This window comes from Lytechinus variegatus, chromosome 12 (assembly GCF_018143015.1).
Source record: "Lytechinus variegatus isolate NC3 chromosome 12, Lvar_3.0, whole genome shotgun sequence".
Taxonomy (NCBI): domain Eukaryota; kingdom Metazoa; phylum Echinodermata; class Echinoidea; order Temnopleuroida; family Toxopneustidae; genus Lytechinus; species Lytechinus variegatus.
The window spans coordinates 23541068-23562351 of record NC_054751.1 but is presented as its reverse complement, the minus strand read 5'-3'; the positions used below and the strand labels follow the sequence as shown (position 1 = coordinate 23562351).

The following is a 21284-nucleotide window of genomic DNA, read 5'->3' as shown; positions in this document are numbered from 1 at the left end:
CAACTAGTAAGATAAGTCCCAGGACCTTCTTTGAGTTAGGTTAAACTCATTACTATAGCTAAACACCTTGTTAGATAAATCCCAGGACCTTCTTCAGTTTAGGTTTAAACTCATTACTATAGCTAAACACCTTGTTAGATAAATCCCAGGACCTTCTTCAGTTTAGGTTTAAACTCATTACTATAGCTAAACACCTTGTTAGATAAATCCCAGGACCTTCTTCAGTTTAGGTTTAACCCATTACTATAGCTAAACACCTTGTAAGATAAATCCCAAGACCGGCTTCAGTTTAGGTTTGGTGTAATGCTGATTTAAATATCGAACCAACACCTAAATGTCAACACCAAACTTTTATATACCCAACTTTTTATAATCTGTATATCACTGCTTTGTCTCTTAAAAGCAACCAATATCACAAATGTTTTTACAATTCAAGAAGATAAAAAGCTTTAGAATTACTAAAACATAATTCAGTTCCTATTCATTCATGTTTATGGACATTAAAATAAATTTACAATAAAATTCAAGATAACTTTACTAAATAGTAAAGATATCATTATATCAAATAAATATACCTTGCTTTACTTATTATTTCAGCTGTCATGTTCTTGATTTTTAATATTATGTGTATATGTTACAATATGTTAAATAGTCAGTACTGGAATAAGAAACCAAATATACAATCAAAATTGCCCTTATCGTAATCATTACCATTATCATAATCATCATCATCATAAATAAAAAACAAGAACATAGCCTGATCAGAGCAAAATTACACCAAAATTGTTGCTTAAACATTAAAGATAACAATCAAGTACTGTAAAGGACTAATGTAAGGGCAAAATATCAGACTACATGTAGGTACTACTCAATGAACCATGTAATGGTTTCATTAATTTTTGAAGAATGAACATACTAATGGGTTTCATCGAGAGAGTGAACACACCAATTTCATGCAAAGTATACAACAAAGCCTGCTTAATTTCTGTGCATAGCCTGTGCAAATTCTGCGTGTAAAATCTGTGCAAATTCTGCGCTAATGAAATCTTAATCTTGTTGGCATATTGGGAATATTTTGGTGTTGAAGTACCTCTGTGCAAATTTTGGTGAAAATGACATGGATTTCATTCCAACTGTGGAACGTCCTTAAGGGAAGCATGATAATACAAGAAATTATAAACCATGGTTTTGAACCATGGTACAGTTGAAACCTCTTTGAGAATATGGACCTAATGAATATCTGAGATCTGGGAATAATACTTAAAACTAGTTTATTGTCAGTAAAGTATGATGAAATAAAAGAGTTCACCAAAATACACATTAGATATATATAACAAAAAAAACATTTTGGCTCCAAATACTTACAATGATATGATTAAATAGGTACTTCAGGTTGAAAATATATCTAAGATAAACAGAGTAAAATTCACAGAGCAAAATGTTGAAAATTTCATCAAAATCTGATAACAAATAGCGAGGTTATTGAATTTGAAAGTAAAGCAATATATTGCGAAAACAGTTACATGCACATTGTCATGAATAATCATTAGGTGAGCTGATGATGTCACATCCCCACTTTCCTATTTGAAATCATAATTGTTCTTCATACATGTGTGAATGATATGTCTCCCTTGAAATGAAATAAGTTGCAGCAATGAATATCTTATGCACTAAATCAGTTGTCAATCAAAATTTTTTGCTTCTTGAAGAAACAAAAATGAATTAGCCTAATTTCATATAATAAAATGGAGATATGACACCATCAGTATACTCATTGAATATTCATGAAGACATGCCGGGAACCATTCCACTGTACTAATGCAAATCTTTAAAATGCTTGTCCGATTTTAATCAAATTTAGGGTTTTGTTTGTCTCAATTTTCTGTTCATCTTCTTGATACCTTGGATGTTGTCTTGTAGAACCTTGCGATGACGCTTGGCACCACTGTTCAAATCACATTTATTTCTGTTTATCTGTTCAAATCACATTTATTTTCAGCCTAGAGTACCCCTTTAAGCAATGTAATGATAAACCAGACTTGATAAAACTTCCAAACATATAATCAACATGTATTAAGTCAGAGATTTGTTTTCACAGGAACCACTTCCAATCAAACACAACAAAATGATATGATGAGCTTGTAGCCAATAAATGTAGCTCTCTTCGAGGAAGAAATCAGAAAAAAAATGATTTTCCTTTCCAGATTGGCATTTATGGTTCATGCAATGGCAATCAAAGGATGGAAGAGGAAAGTTCAGCAAGCCATGGGCAACAAAGAAGGAAGCAATGGTGATGTTTGAGATGTTCCAGCAAAGGAAAAAAAGTTTGTTCACATGATGCTGCAAGTCCAGTCATATGATTCTGCACGTCCGGTCACATGATTCTGCACGTCCGGTCACATGATTCTGCACGTCCGGTCACATGATTCGGCACGTCTGGTCACATGATCCTGCAAGTCCAGTCATACTGCCAATTCATCCACTAGAATCATTTCTTTGCGATTATGAGTAACCCATTTTAGCATCTTTGGTCACATGCACAACTGTTGCTGTGTCAGAGTATGATAAGCAGTTGCGCATGGATTGGAAGTGCTGATGGAAATTAATTTTTTGATGAACCATCCTGCCCTTGTTGTCTTGCAAAGTAATCTGTCTTTGGGTCACATTTCACGAAAGTTTTCCAGGCTTGGTTTTTGAGCTGCCCGCTTCAGAGATGTGCAAAGATGCCACAACCAGGTTTGACCTGAGATGCTTGATGGTTGTGTGATGCTTGATTATAAAACATTAGCACCAGATTAGAATATATGACGAGTTTTAACAAAGCAATCGGTGATATGCCTTATATAGAGCAAAGCAAGGCAAGAGAAACCTTGTGATGGTGTTAATGAAGTAAATTACAACACCAGAGGCATGCCCAGCTGAGTTGTCATTCCAACACAGTTGGTGTTGAAGTCAGTATTCCAAGAAGAATTGAACAGCACTGTATCCCAAACATCTGACACAAGCACCTGAATAATGCTGATGGAGTTTTGGTGTTACGATGTGGTGTTGGAAAGGACTCCAAACATTTGCAGGACGGGCGAATAAAGGAAGCATTGGTGAGCAACACATGATGGACGTGGGGCTAAGGTGCTCAGAGTACCCCATTCTGAGAGCTTGATCCAGAGATGATTTGGTATTTCAGAACCATTGGAGCTGCCTAGAAGATGAACCAGAAAACAGAAAATACAGAATAGGCAAACCACTCTTTTCCATACCCATTCAAGAAAACGATATTGCAAATCCAAGCGATGTATTTCTGCCTCATCATTTAGTCTGGAAACTTAAGACACCTCTAAATACAAAAGCTTTGTTATGATAAAGAAATAATGAATTTGAAATAGACCCCTCAAAAAAAGGGGTTAAAAAAAAGAGTTTAGCCATTAATTTCTCCTAACTTCCAAGTTTACACAATGCATATTTGATATCATTCAAAAAATCATCTTTAAAATGATACCATGCTTGTTATAATCATGCCATCACGAAAAGAGCAGGATTCAAAAGTGTTAGATGAGGTCTGAATTGAAAAGCTGCAAAACAAGCAGAAATAGTCATGAAGGCACTTCAAGGCACTGCACCTCCATGTGAACCATAATCATATCATGTAGGGTATCATTTTAAAAAGAATTAAATGATCTATTCATTGGTATCAATTACACATTAATATTCACTAAAACGGAGGAGGGATTATCAATCAAAGTCAGATTTCCAAAAAAAATTGAGGAATTTAGTACATTCTTATCACAAAGCTTTACAACCCCTTTGTTATAGGTCCCCACCGGGTGAGGTAAACATGCATCTGAATCCCTGAATTTTTCCCACCAGCAAAATTTTGTTTTACCTGGTAGATTTACAAATCTAATGCCCTTGCTGACTTGAAAAATATTAAATCTTATGTGAAAAAGCATAATTGCTGATTTCAACCACTCGTCATGAGGCCGTATTTCGTGGAATGAATGCAAGCATATTCAAGCAACGTGCTGTGCACTGCGAATTGCATGCATATCAATCGAACAATGTGCATTCTTTGTACTGTGTTATGAATGATTCCTTTCATTATATACTAACAAAACTAAAAGAAAAAAACCCAGCAACATTTGAAGTTTGGGAGTTCTATTGTCTTGATTTTTAACCATATTCTACAATAATATGGATAAATCTTAGACACTGAGACAGAGGACATGCTTTTCTCCATGATGAATTTAATGCATATTCTATTCAAGACCCCTTCCTAAGGCTTTGCCTGACCTGCACAAGTGATGACTGGATTCCGATAATCAATTTTTATAATACTGTATTCACCTCAAATTAATTATAAACAATCTAAATGTTTCAATCTAAATGGTTTCTAATTTCATTAGTAACCAATTAACCATGAGATTATCATTAAAGGGGTACATCAGGCTGACTATGAATATATCTAAATAAATGGAGTAAAATTCACAGAGCAAAATGCTGAGAATTTCATAAAAATCTAATAAAAAATAATGAAGTTGTTGATTTTAAAGTTTTCAATATTTATCAAAACAGTTATAAGCAAATCGTCATGAATATTCAGTAGGTGGGCTGATGACACATTCCCACTTTCCTTTTTCTTATGATATTACATGAAATCATAATTATTTCATATCTTCATACATGTATGTGTGATATTTCTCCCTTATTATATAAAAGAAGTTGCAGCAATGAATATCTAATGCATTAAATCAATTGTCAAAACAATTTTTTTAGTTCTTGGAGGACAAAATTTGAATAAACAAAATTTCATGACAATTGTCCTAATCATTCAGCCAAAAATGAAAATGTAGGATGACCGACGCCAAAGCCTTCCATCTTCAAGAACAGATAAGTAGTAAAATACTTGCCTTTCCTTTCCAGTGTGATAACCAGACATACTTCATAGGGTCATCTTCATAAAGTTCTTCATCTTCACAGTAAAGCAATACCTGAAACAGATCAGATCAAGCCATATTGTTACGTGATGATAAGACATATCTCACATAATCAATAATATATTTGTCTTCCAGCTAAACTTCTGACGCACACACATTTTCTAGGTTTCTTATTCACTATATTCTTCCTTCTTAGTAACTGGTCCACTCCTCCCAATTCAGAGTAAATTTATGACATACAGTTGTTATTGTCAAACTACTCAACGAAAGAACATACAAGTTGACAGACAAGGTGTACAATTTGAACTCTTTATTCAACACGACCCGCGGCAGGTAGTAGATGTTACCGAAGAGCAATACATAGCACGCAAAAACAGTAAAACGCTTTAACAAGCCAAAGTGACACAAGGTGGCGCTATTGCATAAAATACACAACACACAATTAATGGTGCAAGGGTGAATCACAGCTGTCTGGCTGAAGAGAGTCTTCACCAGAATATTATAAAAGGTGTTCATTTCTTGACTCCAGATTGCAGAATGGTTTTGAGATTAGAGATAGAGTTTTAGAGCTACAGAATAGTTTACTTTTTATAGTACATCAACTTCCAGAGTTAATTTTATCTTCAGAGTACAGTCACCATTAGACTTACTCATGTATTTATCATCATCTTCAAGTGATCATCTCAAATATGTATATTTGAACTGTACATTGTTGTATTGCTTTGTCTTCAATTAAGACTGGTTGAAAGTAAAAGTGCAATAGCTCCGACAGTTACATAACAATATCACATTTAGATAGAGTGAACGGCACATTTGATAAGTTAAATCATTCCCTAATACCACTTGCAATATCTGAACTTAGTACTTTAATACATAATATTAAGAAACAGGTTAGAATGAAAAGATGATGGGTCACAGCTAGTTATGATGTTATGAACGGTAAAGATGATGAATATCAGATTATATCACAGCTTCTTGGTTGATGTACTGCTCATGAAGTTAGTACTATTTCATTTTTTTTGATGTTGATGAAGATGATGATGAAGATTAAGAAGATGGATCCCATTATCCTGGATGATGACAATGATGATGATGATAATGGTAGTGGTAATGATGATGAGGAGGATGATAATGATGATGGACAATGACGGATGATGATGGATAATGATAATGCTCGTGGTGATGATGATGATGATGATGATTCGGACTGGGATGACTAACCTTTTGCCATTCGAATGTTTGCCAGGTAAAACAATCAAATAGTTAAAAAAAAATTGAGATTCCCGGGGGGGGTTTCATGAAAGGACTTGTACGATAAAACGTCCATTTTATCCAACAGTTACCATAGGAACAGTGCCTATTAGCCAATCAAAATCATGGAAGATGTCAGATCTGACAACTTGTCGGATGAAGATATTGATGAAACTCCCCTGGATTATCAAAAATCACAAACAAGTTGACCGATTTACATGACCTACCATTGGTCACACAAAATGAGCGAGCTGAATCAGTCGAGAGTCTGTGACATTGACATCAACACGGCTGAATGATGCACAGCTGTCCGTGCCCTCATTGCCATGTCTTAACAGAGTTGCAATGACGATGTTTTGCATCGATTGAATTTTAGCATAAAATTAATTTTCATCCTGCACTCTTTTGTCTCATATGAAAGATTATAGCCATGCTCTTTTGATTAGCTTATGTCTCAAATCAATTAACAGTTGGCAAACATTTGCTCTGTGTATAGTGTGAAGAGTTGTATTCCCTAGCCAATTGTTGGAAAACTGATCAAATACATGGATTGTTTGAGGTTTACTCCCTTGGCTAATGATGATGATAATGTTGATGCTAATATTGATAATAACGACGGTGGTGGTGAACTGGCAACGGCAAATGATCATGATGATAATAATGAAAAAAGATAGAAATTGCTAATGTTTCATGGTTATGATATGAAAAGACAATTATTATTAATGTTACACTAAATCGCAACAGCATCATCATATCAATACCAATGATGATAATGTTGACGGTAAAGAGTAAAAAATCAAAATACCTCGGACTCTTTTGAAACATCAAGCTTCTTCAATAACAGCTTCTGTAAATGGCACACACACGTTCTTACAGAGCATCGGATGTATTTCTTGTCTAGCTGTACGATACCAATATCCTCATCAATTTGGCTTGGTCCATTCCTGTAATCAGAGATAAGAAAAGTAGAAAAAATATTAAAAGTAGTTGAAAGTCAGATTCATGATTTGATTATTATTTATGACACTTCCCTTATCATTATTACCCCTCTCTCCCTCTCTCTCTTTTCTTCTTTTTACTCTCTCTCCCTTGTTGTCTCTCTTTTATCAGTCTCCTCTTCACCATTTTGTGTTGTACAACACCTACTTAGCTTGTTGTACGCGATCAAATGAAAGGCTGAATGTCACACATTCGTACCGTTGCACACAAAATGTACCGTCCAAAATGTACCATTGCACGGCTTTAGGTGACGTCACAATGCGACTTCATTGAATAAGGTGACAATGCGCATACAGCCCGCTGGCTAAATGCACAATGCTGTCCAAGATCATGTGCGCTTGTGGGATTTTGCTTTTCGCTTTCAATATTTTTGCTCCTTTTTCATTGATTAATGGAAGGAAAAACTCTGTTTTTTCATATTTTCCATAGATTCCGAGGCGTTGTACAACACAAATAGCGAATATTCTTATTCGTGCAATGGTGCGAGATTTCGCATTCAGTGAAAGAAACGCTCTATTCAACTCTGCTTACGACTCGTTGAATAGGGCATCTTTCTTTCACCTCATGCGAAATCTCGCACCATCGCACTCATGCCTATTCGCTATTTGTATATCATCATTCTCGATTCTTTGAGAAATTAGAGTAAGACAGCTAAATGCACATACATGATATTAACTGCATAACAAAATATTTATAATATATCCATGATAAATTCAGCTGATATATACATAACATTGTATAATGTTTCTTTATATAAAGCCAAATATAAGCCTTCTTACCTAATATCAAGAGTATGTCTGTGACATGCACTGCACAGGGGAGCATTTCATAAAACAAATGACCATTGAAATCCTGGCATCTGATTGGCTCAGAACAAAGTTTGTCAGTGAAAATAACTGACGAGATTCTTCATGAAACCCGCCCCACTCACCCATAATATTCAAGGCACAACGAGACTTGTTCATCATTCTTATAGAAGTGACCTCTAGTCGGGTCAAGCTTGCCGCTGAAAGACTTTTGCTGGACTTTACTCTGCACCTTGTCCAATCCTCGTGACTTGTAGAAATCCATCTTTCTCAGCTCTTCCTCTGTAATTGCACACAAAAATTTCCATCAATTTGATCTAATTCATTATATCAAAGACATCATTAAAAAAAATTATGACGACCAACACACAGTGTTTACAAAATATAATACAACACATAAATTAAGTGAGTATTAGTGATTTTACAAAATGTACCCAATTATAAACTATCAGTTATGTAAAAATATAACTCAAGTGGTACAATGAGGCATTGCACTTTGTTATATATAAGAAGAATTGTAAGAGCAATTACATTCATTTAATTCAGTTATTTTTTCTTTAAGGATATTCATAGCATAGAATGATTTAGAATGTTCCAGAATGTCCTGGCAGTAATGCTTTATTATGCACTATATTTAATGAGATAAAGTAATTTCAGTCATTTCTGCAATTTGCAAAGATACATGATAGAGAAGGCTACACAATAGGCTGAGGAAGTTTGTTATTATAAGGCAGACAATATAGCTACCTCAGCAGTGGAAAAGAACAATAGGATTAGCTTTGTTATTGACATCTTGTTGATTTCACTGAGGTCATTCAAGAATGTTTCAAAATTTGATTCTGAAGCTGGCAGTTGATTCTGAAGCTGGCAGTATCATATCACATCACATCATATCAGATCAGAACTAGAGTTTCATGCCAGACTTTATGTCAGAGCAGAATTTATTTCCACCTGGAATAATTATCTTCTGTGGAATTATTTGCCCACCATCAATGAACTGTTTGCAGTTATTTTGAGAGAGGAATTCTCAGTTCTCATCGAGATCATCAACCTGTTTAATGAACGCTTTCAACCAATGGATGCTGAAATTGACTGTTAATCATCAACATCGTCTTCACAGACATTTCAACTCATTACAGTGACTCTTGTTATTCATCGTGCTTCAACATCAGTTTCATCATCGCCATTATTGTGAACTTCAATTTACAGAATCTTTGCAAGCCAACTTGAATCTTTTCTGGATTATATATTGGACTATCATAACTGTGAACTATAATCAGCACTTCAAGAGATTGATGTAAGATAAAAATATATTCATTCATGTTTTGTTACAATTTTGTATTTCCTGTAATAAAAAAAAACAGAAAAAATCAAATTTAAATATCAATTTTTTTCACTATTATTTGTTGCAGTATGATAACAACATGCAGTTTGCATACTTCTACATTAAAATTCATATTAAAAAAAGTAAAATAAAAAGAAATTCATGGAATCAAAACTGTACTATCATATGTAAATAGAGAAAATAGAATGACCAAAACTTATGCAACAGGTGGGTGTTTCATAAAGCTGTTCGTAAGTTAAGAGCGACTTTAAGAACGACTGGTAATCCTTTCTTACGGCGAATGGTTAATTTATTAGCGATGGTTTTGCATGTAAGAAAGGATCACCAATCGTTGGTAAAGTCGCTCTTAACTTACGAACAGCTTTATGAAATGGCCCCCAGGTTGCATTGACATGAGAAAGCAAATGGTACATAAATATATGGGTGTAATGATTAATTTGAATGTTTGCTAGCATTGCAGTAAACTTTATGGCCCGTATTCTGAAGTCAGGTTTAACTTAAACTCAGGTTTAAAGTTGTAGTTTAAGTATGGGAAGCCAAAGGTATCACAATTTTTATCAAGTTGTATGTTTCTTGTGTTTACTGTGCTCTTTCCTGATTCATTGACGGTGAAGACAATCATCTATTAAATACTTCCTAGACAATTATGAATTATTTGAGAGCCAAGTGAGCTGAAGTATGATATCTCTACTGTTAGTGATTTATGTAACAAATGGCTTCCCATACTTAAACCACAACTTTAAACCTGGGTTTAAAAACCTGCTATCAGAATACGGGCCTATTTCTTTAATGTTATGCTGACCACATTACTCTGACCTATGACTCATAATTTCATAGAACTCTCTAATTCTTTCTCTGCAATTTCCCTCCATCTCGATCAACAAGTAAAAAGCCTATTTGCAAACTTTCCATTTTTACAATAAAACCTGAATGAAAAAGTATTGGTTTCACCATGTCAGACAGTCATAATAAGAAATTTTGGGTAATCTTCTGGATAAAAGTTCTTCTAAGTTCTTCTCTTCTAACAAAAAGCAGAGTTCTGGTGCTTGAAGCATCGAGATCAACAGTTCTTCTTAGAGAGATTATCTGAAAAATTACTCAATGGTCCTCTTCAGGACTACCTTACAAGTTGAATCCAAAAACTTTATCATCTAGTCTCAACATCATGCAAAACTTCAAAGCTCATACTTGATTATAGTTACATGTATATTGAAAGCTGAACTTTGACCTTTGACTTCATGACCCAAAAGAACTCTGTAGGTCTGTTTCTACTCCTCTATTTTCTACATAATTTTAGCTTTAATATGCACCATTAACATTTCGCTCCACTCTACTTTCTCATTACTCACTTTCAAAAAGCTTTGGCACCAATTTCAGCACGACATCCTGCATGGTCCGATCGGGCCGAAGGTTCAACACGGGTTGAGTTTCATGAATCTTCAGATTGCACATAGGACAAAACTTGGAAGTCTGGAGGTACTTTACTATGCAGCTCTTACAAACTAAATAACAAAATACAAGGAAACAATTATCACTGATATATCATTATAAGGCAGTATAATTCCTTCTCACAAACTTTGACAATAGTTTTGTGATAATAGTAGAATGGACTCATTACAAATGAAGAGTAATTAAAAATGTAACTTTATATTCTCTTTTCTACTCCTTTAAATTTTGAAGAGGAAACCTTTCATCTTTTCCAGGTCTCAAACGAAAGTAAACACCATTTTTAGGTAATTAAATTCTCTAATGTATAATATTTTAATAGCACAAATGTCTGAAATCATCATCACTATTCACATGGGCTACTTAAACAGAGGTACAATAAAAATTACGTTAGGGTAAGGATTTAGGTTTAGTAGTTAAACTATGATTAAACTGTAGTGTTCTACAAGTTAGCATTGACACACGCCTTTAGTTTAAGTGGATTTACAAATAAAAACTGTGTCTAGAATATTCCATTTAAAAAATTAGATGGATTAGATTAAGGTTTGGGTAAGGGTAAGGTTTGCATAAAGCTTAGAGTTATGTCCAAAGGCCAGGGTTGGGATTTCATGTTCATAAAAAGGAAAGACTCTAGGTGTCGACAATTCCCACATTTTATAATAAACGTAAGAGCACAAATTACGCCCTTGAGACGATGCTCTTTCATGATTTTCCTGATGGATGATCTATTACCATGCATGCATTTAATTGCAGCATTTCTCACTCCAGTGATCAAAAACTCCTTTTAAACACGTAAAGTTTTCCTGGGACCTTACTTTCTGTTCTACTAATAAATACAAATTCTTGCCTGCACATGGGATTCCATGTTAAGCAAAATATTTCTTTTATTTTTACATTCTTACCCACAGCACATGCTATTTTGTATGTCATAGGAAGAAGTGGTCAACCCAAAACCTTCTCATGAATGTTTTTCCTTTATTAACTCAAATCAATCAATCTTTAGCATTAAGTTCCACAATTTTCTCAAGATCTTTGATAATAAGATGTATGCTACTATGTCTATTATCTGACTACATTTGGCCTTCCCATGTGGTGTTTTTTTCCTATTTACCGTAAACATGAAACAGAAATTAGTAATATATCTGTCTTTATCTTTATGTTGGTGGCGCATTTATCATAAATTGCACTAAATCGTGAAACCTCTCTAAACCAATGGTCACTTACAGGTATGCAAGCACTCTGTCACAGTCGTTGCATCAATGAAGTAGCCAGCACACAGGATACACACGATGTGCTGATTCAGTTCTCGGATTTTCAATTTGATGTCCTGCATGCATGGAAATGAAGAATGGATCAAATGATCAATAGTTATAGCAAATGAATAATTGCATATATATATTCTGGAATTCTTTCTTTCTTCAGGGAGATATTTTAATTCATCAATGTCACTTCTATGCAGAGCTCTCTAATACCCCTTTCATAAACCCATCTTCCAATTAGCCGCCCAAGAGTAATGTGGATAATTCAATAAAAGTTGCGTTCACAAACTCCAAAAATAATCCGCACTATTTTTACGAGCGCCCGTCCTGAAAAAGGCGGATAATCGTCATGGCAACTGCACACACCCCCTCTGATGCTGTTGTGTTGGAAAAGGGTGACCTTGTGACCGCACCATGGCAATTGTCCGCATTACTTTTGAAATGGGTTCATAAAGTCAAAGTCTGGTCCCGATGCAGCTATTATGCGGATAATTGCAGCATCAAAATAATGCAGATAACTCTGGTCCTCCTCCGATTTTACAGCCAAATTATGCTGCTATTAGCGCATAATAGGGTTTATGAAAGGGGTATAAGGTACAAGATAAATCAGGGCATATCTATATCTCAGGCATAAAACAACTGTGTGAACTGGTACAAAGAGAAAGTGCTGCACATGTGCTTTTGGTGCTCATGTCACAAGAACGATGATTCGGGCTAATGTAGAGAGTAAATATGCACACTGAATCGTGTGTTCATCGCAGGGATGCTATTAAATTTCCTTATTTTCCTCGTTTCTTTCATAAAACAATGATTTTTTTTTCATTTCAAGTCTTGGTTTGGAACTTTGGATCAGGAACCAGAGGTGCCAATCAATACCGAGTTAGAAAAATTTGTTTCATACCAAAAAAGTGGAGTGAGTCATGCTGGAAATCTGTGCGAGAGAGACCTGCAAATTTGGTGGAAACTACATACATGTATAGTAGGCTATCCAAATATAATTCCTTGCTAGTGAAACTTAATAACCCAAACTAAATAGACCACTACTGTCTTAAGATAAAATTAAATCAAACATCAAAAGGATATACATATACTATGCATTATCTTGATGTGATTAATAAAAGGGGATTAAAGAAATAATTTGGCTCTGTTCCATTCAGTATTTCACATCAAATTTGAGATGAGGGCTTAAATTCAACCGCTTTCACCAGGGTGGGATGCCCTGTTGATCTTGGCCTGAATTCCCCTCTCATAGGCCTTGGATATTTATTGTGCCTTTCCTTATTTTATTCATTTTTTGCTGTAAAAGAAAAATAAAACCCAATAGATAAGATAGATAGATAGAGACCTTGCCCTAAAAATTAATCTAAAAGGCCTGCACTCACATGTATGTCACTCACTTCTCCGTTCATCCTGATTTGTCTTTTGACCTCCAACCTGTCCTTAGTCCTTACTCCATTAGATTAGGACATAAAGGTCATGTTGGTCCTGACGCCATTTTGAATCTGCATTGAACTGTTAACAGAAAAATAAAAGAAAGTCAACATCTAGCAAAGGTCACCATTCATAATTGCTGCCTACAGGGTACCTTGTAAGCAGATTAAGATTCGCAACAAATCTTGGGTGGTATTTTTTGGCATATCTTATCTCATTCAACCAATGTATGAATTCACTACTGAATCCAAAATGGCGAACATGAACTGCACTACCGTGGGGGTCACAGTAGTGCAATTCGCGTTCACCATTTGGGATTCGGCAGTGAATTAATTCATGTGAGGAATTGCAAACCGGCTTCAAATCACCGATTTTGAAACATTTATAAGAAAGGGCAAGGAGACATTCTGTGTCCGATGGTAAGTTTAGTCACTGTAGAGGGGTATGAAAGTATTTTACTTGCATTGAAATGAAACATTTAAAAGGGGGGTTATAACTTGTACATGTAACTAATCGTTCCTCTTTGGTGTCGAGATACTAAGTAGGCCTATATTTGAAAAGAAAAAACCCCTCCATCCATGATGTATTGTAACCATTAGCGTAACCAGAATTTTTGAAAGGGGGATTTCAAGCTGAATGAAAATTTTACAAGCAAAATGAAAGAATATATAACATAGGTCTTCAAAAATTGGAAGTCGGTTCGTACCAAAACAATTTTCTAAAAACTACTAATCTCGCAATACATGTGACACCGGGGGGGGGGAGGGGGGCACTTGACCCAAAAAGTGGTAGGGGTGTGCCGCAGGCGAGAAAAAAAAAAGGGGTCTTAGAGCGGGCGTATTGTAGAAAGGAGGGTCCTCGGAACGGGCTTCGGAACTACAAATGTTTGTGAAAACGGGGTCCTTGGAACAGATCGCCAGCGTTTGAGTGGATATGCATCCCTATGGAACGGGCATACTTGCATGATACAGCTAGCCCGGTGGCACGGCCGCCAAGTGCGCTAGTGCAGAGGCGATAGTCGGACAGCTCTCTGCGGTCGCCTGTAGCAGATCAACGCGACCGGAACGGCATAACGAAAAATATGCGAAGCTCTGGAGCGGATTTTTTTCTCTCGATAAGAAGTAAATGCTACACTTTGGAGCGGCTTTCTTTGTTCTTTTTCTCAATAAGACAAAAATGCTATGCCTTGGAACGGAAATTTGAGTGTAAAAATGGGGGTCCCCACCGCGACGCACACCCACTATGCGTTATATACTGAGTGCCTTCCCCCCCCAGCCAGGAGGCTTCTAGAGAGTAAAAATCATTTACTAACGTAAGCTTACTCTCAACAAAGTCAGGTATTCCTTCCTATTCATCTGCGTGCACTGCCAAAAACCTGAAACTTTCGCCCACGAGATTTCTACTTTCCTTCTAAAAGATCTTGCCCTAAATCATGTACATGGGATACAACTTCATTTCCAACATTTCTACGCATATGATTTTATTCTTAAACAAGAGTTCATAAAAAAAATAGAAAATATTATGACAAGATGGAAGAGACTTGCCCGATGTTTACGCCGCCGTCTTGTTTTCTATTGTTCTTCCCCTACGATACGGATGCTTGCATCGTGTATTGTCACTCCCCCCGGGGAGTGACAATGACCACAAATTTGGATGAATATGCATGACTTAAACTGGAATAACTTTATAATTTCTTGATGAAAATTAGAGTTCTTGGTATCATCTGAAAGTTATTTTTAAGAGCTATCAAATGATACCAAATTTACACTCATAACCTTGTTCTCTGTTACTCCTCCCTGTGTGGAGAAATAAGGTTGGCAATGTTTGGCTTATTTTCTTTTGTTCTTTGGGTCAAATGCCTGATTTTTTACACTGTCAGATTCTATTACAGCTATTCATCATATAATCTGGCTCTTAATTTGATTCTTTAAATTATTTTTTCTTAATCAAAAATATAAATTGAAAAACTATGATTGTTGTGCCATATTTACTTTCCACCAATAGAGGGCGTACACAAAAATATGCCCAAAATTCAAGATTTCGATCGTCCTGGTGAATACAAATATTACCCCAAGTTACTAGGCCCTAATCATGCTAATGAAAAAATAAATTGAAACTGAATGGAAATTAGTATTGTAGGACTGTTATTTTGACATTTTGTTTCCTTTAATACTTAAAGGTCAAGTCCACCTCTGAAAAATGTTGATTTGAATCAATAGAGAAAAATCAGACAAGCACAATGCTGAAAATTTCATCAAATTCGGATGTAAAATAAGAAAGTTACATATGACATTTCAAAGTTTCGCTTATTTCCAACAAAATAGTTATATGAACGAGCCAGTTACATCCAAATGAGAGAGTCGATGATGTCACTCACTCACTACTTTTGTTTTTTATTGTTTGAATAATACAAAATTTCAATTTTTACGAATTTGACGATTAGGACCTCCTTGCCTGAAGCACAAATTGTTAAAATAATGGAATTCCACGTGTTCAGGGAAGAATGAAACTTCATTTCACATGACAAGAGAAAATAAAAATATTTGATAATTTAAATGAATAAAATACAAAAGAAACAGTGAGTGATGTCATCAACTCTCTCATTTGGATGTAACTGGCTCGTTCATGTAACTATATTGTTGAAAATAAGCGAAACTTTAAAATGCCATAACTTTTTTATTTCACATCCGATTTTGATGAAATTTTCAGTGTTATGCTTGTTGAATTTTTCTCTTTTTATTCAAATCAATTTTTGTTGGGGTGGACTTGTCCTTTAAGTTATTTACAGTTCAAGCTTTGGTATTTAGTTCAGCTTTGTTTACATTCCTGATGCTTCTGTTGTCACCCATTTACATTTAACTTTCAACCTACTTCTCCTGTCATTCCTTTCCTATTCAGATGTGTTCATTCATTACATTCCCACATCTGATTCTTTTGTTCAACATTCTTATTATGTAATCATCCCAACATCTTATTCATCTCAATCCTCTACCTCTTATTGGTTATTTTTATGAATTAGACTTTTCCACTTTCAGATGGCTCCCCCATTCTCTTTTTTTTTCATTGATTAATTTTGTGTAATCTAAATATTTAGTTTAGCTGAGGCAAATTAGCCCAGCAAGCGCAAATAAAGCAGTGCACTACCACTGAGTACCAGACTTCATCAAGTTAAGTTCTATTTTGTTCCTGTGTCTGTTCCTTCTTCTCTCCATTTGCTTCTGTTTGATGTTTGATTGAGCTTATGTTATTCCCTGGACCCTTCTTCAGTTGAACATTTATTTTCCCCCATAAAATGGCCGACAGTCATGACATTGACAGTCACTCCTAGTACCAATGAGGTCCAACATTACATGTATGGACCTCATAGGCGACATCAGTGGAAATGCGGGGTTAGAAATCTTTGACTCACAGGATATTTCGATATTATTTGACAAGTACGCGCTCTTTATGTAAGTTTCTTTAAAATTATAATTAAGGATCGTAATTTCTTTGTTCGCAACAACAATAAAATTAAAGATATTAAGGGAAACTTACATTTTGACGACTTTTTCCTGATTTTCTTGGCAGTTGCTCTTCACTTCTGACGCACGATCGCAGCTGAATGTAGATCAAGTGATACGCGTTCTCGTCACCTGATCGGTTTGTTATTCTTTTCGCCAGACGTTAATAATTATATATTTGATAGTGCTAGTATTCATCGCGAATTTAGGTGAAAGAAATTGAAGTTAAACAGCGCCAGCTTGAATTTTTCGACTAACAACGTTTCAAATTTCGCCACCCACTAGCCAGCAATTATCTTTTTCTTTTACCAAAATACTCTCCCCAAAAAGGAAGATTTAAAGAGAAAGAGAATTATGATGGTAGAGAAAACAAAGTACTTTATTTTCCCGCTTTTACTAGCTGTTTAACGCGAATTTCAATCGAATATCAAATGGGGTTTACATTTTTTTAAAGTCTATTAATAAAAAAATATTCATTGTCTGGATTTTAGCTCCCCGGTTGAACTCCCATGAAATTTCAATGTTTTTCATGATTACCGAAAATGGTTTAAAATGTTCAAGTTTTTTATCGAATAAACAAAGTTTTAGCTCGGTGCGCTGCGCTCGCCTTATTTTATAATGCTGAGATAGCATTTTATGCTGTTAATGAATTCCCACTATGATTTGATTGGTAAGTTCATGAATGATTAATAAGATTAATTAATTCGTGTCTCTTTTTTTATTAAACAATGTCAGCTTGCGCTTTGAGCACGCAATATTTTGATGAGTAAGATTCTTCTCTTGTATATGCAGTATTTCCACAACTCCAATATAGATTTCCCGAAACTTAAGCCCAAATTTGCTCACATTCATAAATATTTCCTGGAATTTTCAAGTTTGATTTTAAACAAAAATCGGGCAATAATACAGTAATAATAATTTCGGCCTAGGTTGCCCTAATCAAGTTATTTAGCATTATTTTTTGTTCACGTCCTCTTTAAAAAATCATCTATAACAAATGCCAACGCGGAGCGCGAGCGGAAAATTTTGAGCTACGTAAATGTTATCTGAAATTGATAGTTTCTACGTTTAATTGTTGTTTGGTTGTAATTTTCTGATTTCCCGAAATTTCCTGGAATTTTTTCGTTTCCCGAACCTTTCCTGGAAAAAGCAAAAATTTCATGAACTTGAAATTTTCTGAATTTCGGGAAGAGTGGAAACATTGTGTATGCGAGTGTCATACTACAGAGAGAGGGAGAGAGGGGGGGTCCCTCAGCTACTTGTCCTTGCCAATTCCCCCAATTTTCGTCTTGCTCGTGTTTTTTTTCACCCTTTTTATTAAAAAATTAGAAAGAATTGGGTGTCAAAAAAACACCAGGGGAAATGAGAAAAAGAGGGAGAGAAACATATTGGGATAAGAAAAATTTGTGTCACATAATTATTACATAAGAAAATATTTGTCATAATTTATGAAACTTTACTTTTTACTTGCATGGTGCCCACCCACTTATATATATGAAATCTTAAATTACTTCACCATGGCATCTCGCACTAAATGTTTTCACCCTGCTATATAACTTTGAACCTGCTGAAAGGGATTACTAATTTAAGGTTAAAGGTTGAATGTTTATCAAACATAATTTGGTTGGGGTCTATGTGTTCGTCATTCATGGTGATATACAATAGAATATTCAGAGGTGTCGATCATGGGGGCGGCAGGGGCGATCGCCCTAGCAATATTGGGGGGATATCGTTTTGCCCCCCCCCCCCATAATTCAGCATGTGCAAAAATAAAATACGATTGCAATGACACACAAAAATCAGCAAGCATGATAGCGATACATAACTCGTTCTTTAATCCTGCTCAAAATATCCGCTTATCAGATTGAAATAGAATATATATGAATATATATATATATAGGTAAGCAAGTAGGTAGTGATATACTGCAATATCTAATAGTGCTCGACTGTGTAGGACAGGAGTTCTCAAACTACGGCCCGCGGGCCGGATCCGGCCCTTGGAGCTTTTCAATCCGGCCCGTGAGACTTATGATTTCCATAACAATATCCACTGATGCAAGCACATCAGGTTGGGGAGCTGTGCGTCATTCAGATAATTCTTTCTCTCAAGGTTTTTGGTCTTCTGGGTTACAAGATTTGCATATCAATGCTCTTGAATTGCTAGCAATAGAACAAGCACTACATACCTTATGTAGCCAATGTCAGGATATCCATATTCGTATTTTCTCTGACAATAGCACTTCGGTCGCTTATGTTAATAAGATGGGAGGTAATGTACCCTTTTTAAATGACATAGCGTTACGCATTTGGTTTTGGTGCATTAAAAAAGGAATTTGGATTTCCGCCTCTCACGTGGCAGGGAAAGATAATTCATTTGCTGATGTCCTTTCAAGGAGGGACATGAACAAGGAATTAAGCCTACTCCCCTGTATTTTTAATAGCATTATCAATACCACATTTGCCCCTGACATTGCTTTGTTTGCATCATCTGAAAATAAACAACTTCCAAAAAATGCTTCTTGGAAGTACGACCCATTTGCATATATTATTGATGCTTAATTTTCCATTTCATGGGAATTCTTTTCTCCTTACATTTTTCCACCCTTTTGCCTTATCCCTAGAATCCTTCTCAAACTTCGAGCAGACCAAACAAGACTGGCCCTCGTCATAGCCCCGATGTGGAGAGCACAACCCTGGTTCCCTTCTCTTCTCCACATGCTGGTTGCCCCACCCCTTCTTCTCCCAATAAACTGTCTACGTCGCCCCAACAACTATCCAGTAAGTCTGCACCTAGCCGCTTGGATACTCTCGGCAGACAATGGAATGCAGCAGGCATTTCAAAATCAGCTGCCAACTTACTCGCCCGATCTTGGAGACAAGGAACGTCTAAACAATATCAATCTGCATGGAATCAATGGTGTGATTGGTGTTGTAAACAACAAATTGATCCCTGTTTACCATCTATAGTTGATGTAATTAACTTCCTTGCCCATGAACATTCTTCAGGCAAAGCTTATTCCACAATTAATTCTTACAGATCTGCTTTATCTTCTGCCATTCCACCCATTGGGATGCATTCAGTGGGTCAACACCCTTTAGTCGTACGTTTAATGGAAGGGATATTCAATGAAAATCCCCCTAAGCCTAGGTACAGTAGTATGTGGGATGTGTCAATTGTTTTGAACTACATTAAGTCTTTACCCGATAATGAACAATTAACCCTAACACTGTTAAGTAAAAAACTTCTGGCCTTGATGGCCCTTGTTTCCGCCCAGCGGGTTCAGACGTTATTATGTTTAGATATTTCCTCTTCTTCTATATGAAATAATCATGCGGTATTCTACTTGACAGAGTTACAAAAGACAACTTCTACCAAAAACAGTTTGATTAACCAGACTGTTGAATTTAATTCATATCCACATGATAAGAAAGTTTGTGTTATATCGTCCCTGCTAGAGTATGTGAAACGTACTACCCCTTTAAGGATTGAAAATGGTGAACGCAGACTTTTCTTTTGTGTGAAGCACTGCCTTAGCACCTGGAATATGATTAGCCCACAATTTTTCATTGTGCATAATACGGTGAAACATTTTATGGGTGCTACTTTTATGCTTCATGTATATAAAAATGCCTTATGTATATGCTTAAAATTGCATGGGCTGGTACATTTTGTCTTTATAAATTGAGATAATTATGAATTTTGCGTTGTTCACAAAGTTTACAAAAAATGCGATTTTAAGATAAAGTGTTAAGAGTTTCGATTAGAGTATCCCCCTTAAAGGACAAGTATAAAAGAATAAAGAGAAAAATTCAACAAGCATAACATTTAATATTTCATCAACATCGAATGTAAAATAAGAAAGTTATGGCATTTTAACAGTTCGTTTCATTTCACAAAACAGTTATATGAACATCTCGGTCGGTATGCAAATGAGGAACTGATGACATCACTCACTCACTATTTCTTTTGTATCTAATTTTATGAAAGATGAAATATTTTTGTTTTCTCGACATTGTCATGTGAAATGAAGTTTCATTTATCCCTGAACACGTGAAATTCCATTATTTTAACATTTTGTGGTTCAGGCAAGGAGGTCCTAATCGTAAATTGAAATATTGTATAATTCCAACAATAAAAAAGTACAGAGATAGTGAGAGAGTGACATCATCAACTCTCTCATTTAGCATGTTTATATAACTATTTTGTTAAAAATAAGGGAAACTTTGAAATGTCATAACTTTTTATTTCAAATCCGATATTGATGAAATTTTCAGCATTTTGCCTGACTGACTTTCTCTATTTGATTAAAATCAAC

The 21284-nt window shown here is 35.5% G+C and overlaps 1 protein-coding gene across 2 annotated transcripts in view; it reads right to left on the bottom strand.

Annotated features, from left to right (window-relative positions):
- Positions 1-2705: 2705 nt before the first annotated feature.
- Positions 2706-21284, bottom strand: part of LOC121424950 (polycomb group RING finger protein 1-like) — a 29576-nt gene continuing 10997 nt past the window's right edge. Inside the window, exons 2-8 of one of the 2 annotated variants that reach the window (XM_041620849.1) lie at positions 13420-13549; positions 12003-12105; positions 10682-10834; positions 8113-8269; positions 6988-7126; positions 4905-4985; positions 2706-3199 (exon numbers count right to left, since the gene is read on the bottom strand). In XM_041620849.1, the coding sequence (XP_041476783.1) occupies positions 3134-3199; positions 4905-4985; positions 6988-7126; positions 8113-8269; positions 10682-10834; positions 12003-12105; positions 13420-13446 (726 nt within the window). In that variant the 5' untranslated portion in view covers positions 13447-13549 and the 3' untranslated portion in view covers positions 2706-3133. The remainder of the gene's footprint in view (positions 3200-4904; positions 4986-6987; positions 7127-8112; positions 8270-10681; positions 10835-12002; positions 12106-13419; positions 13550-21284) is intronic. The other variant, XM_041620850.1, reaches the window with a different exon arrangement.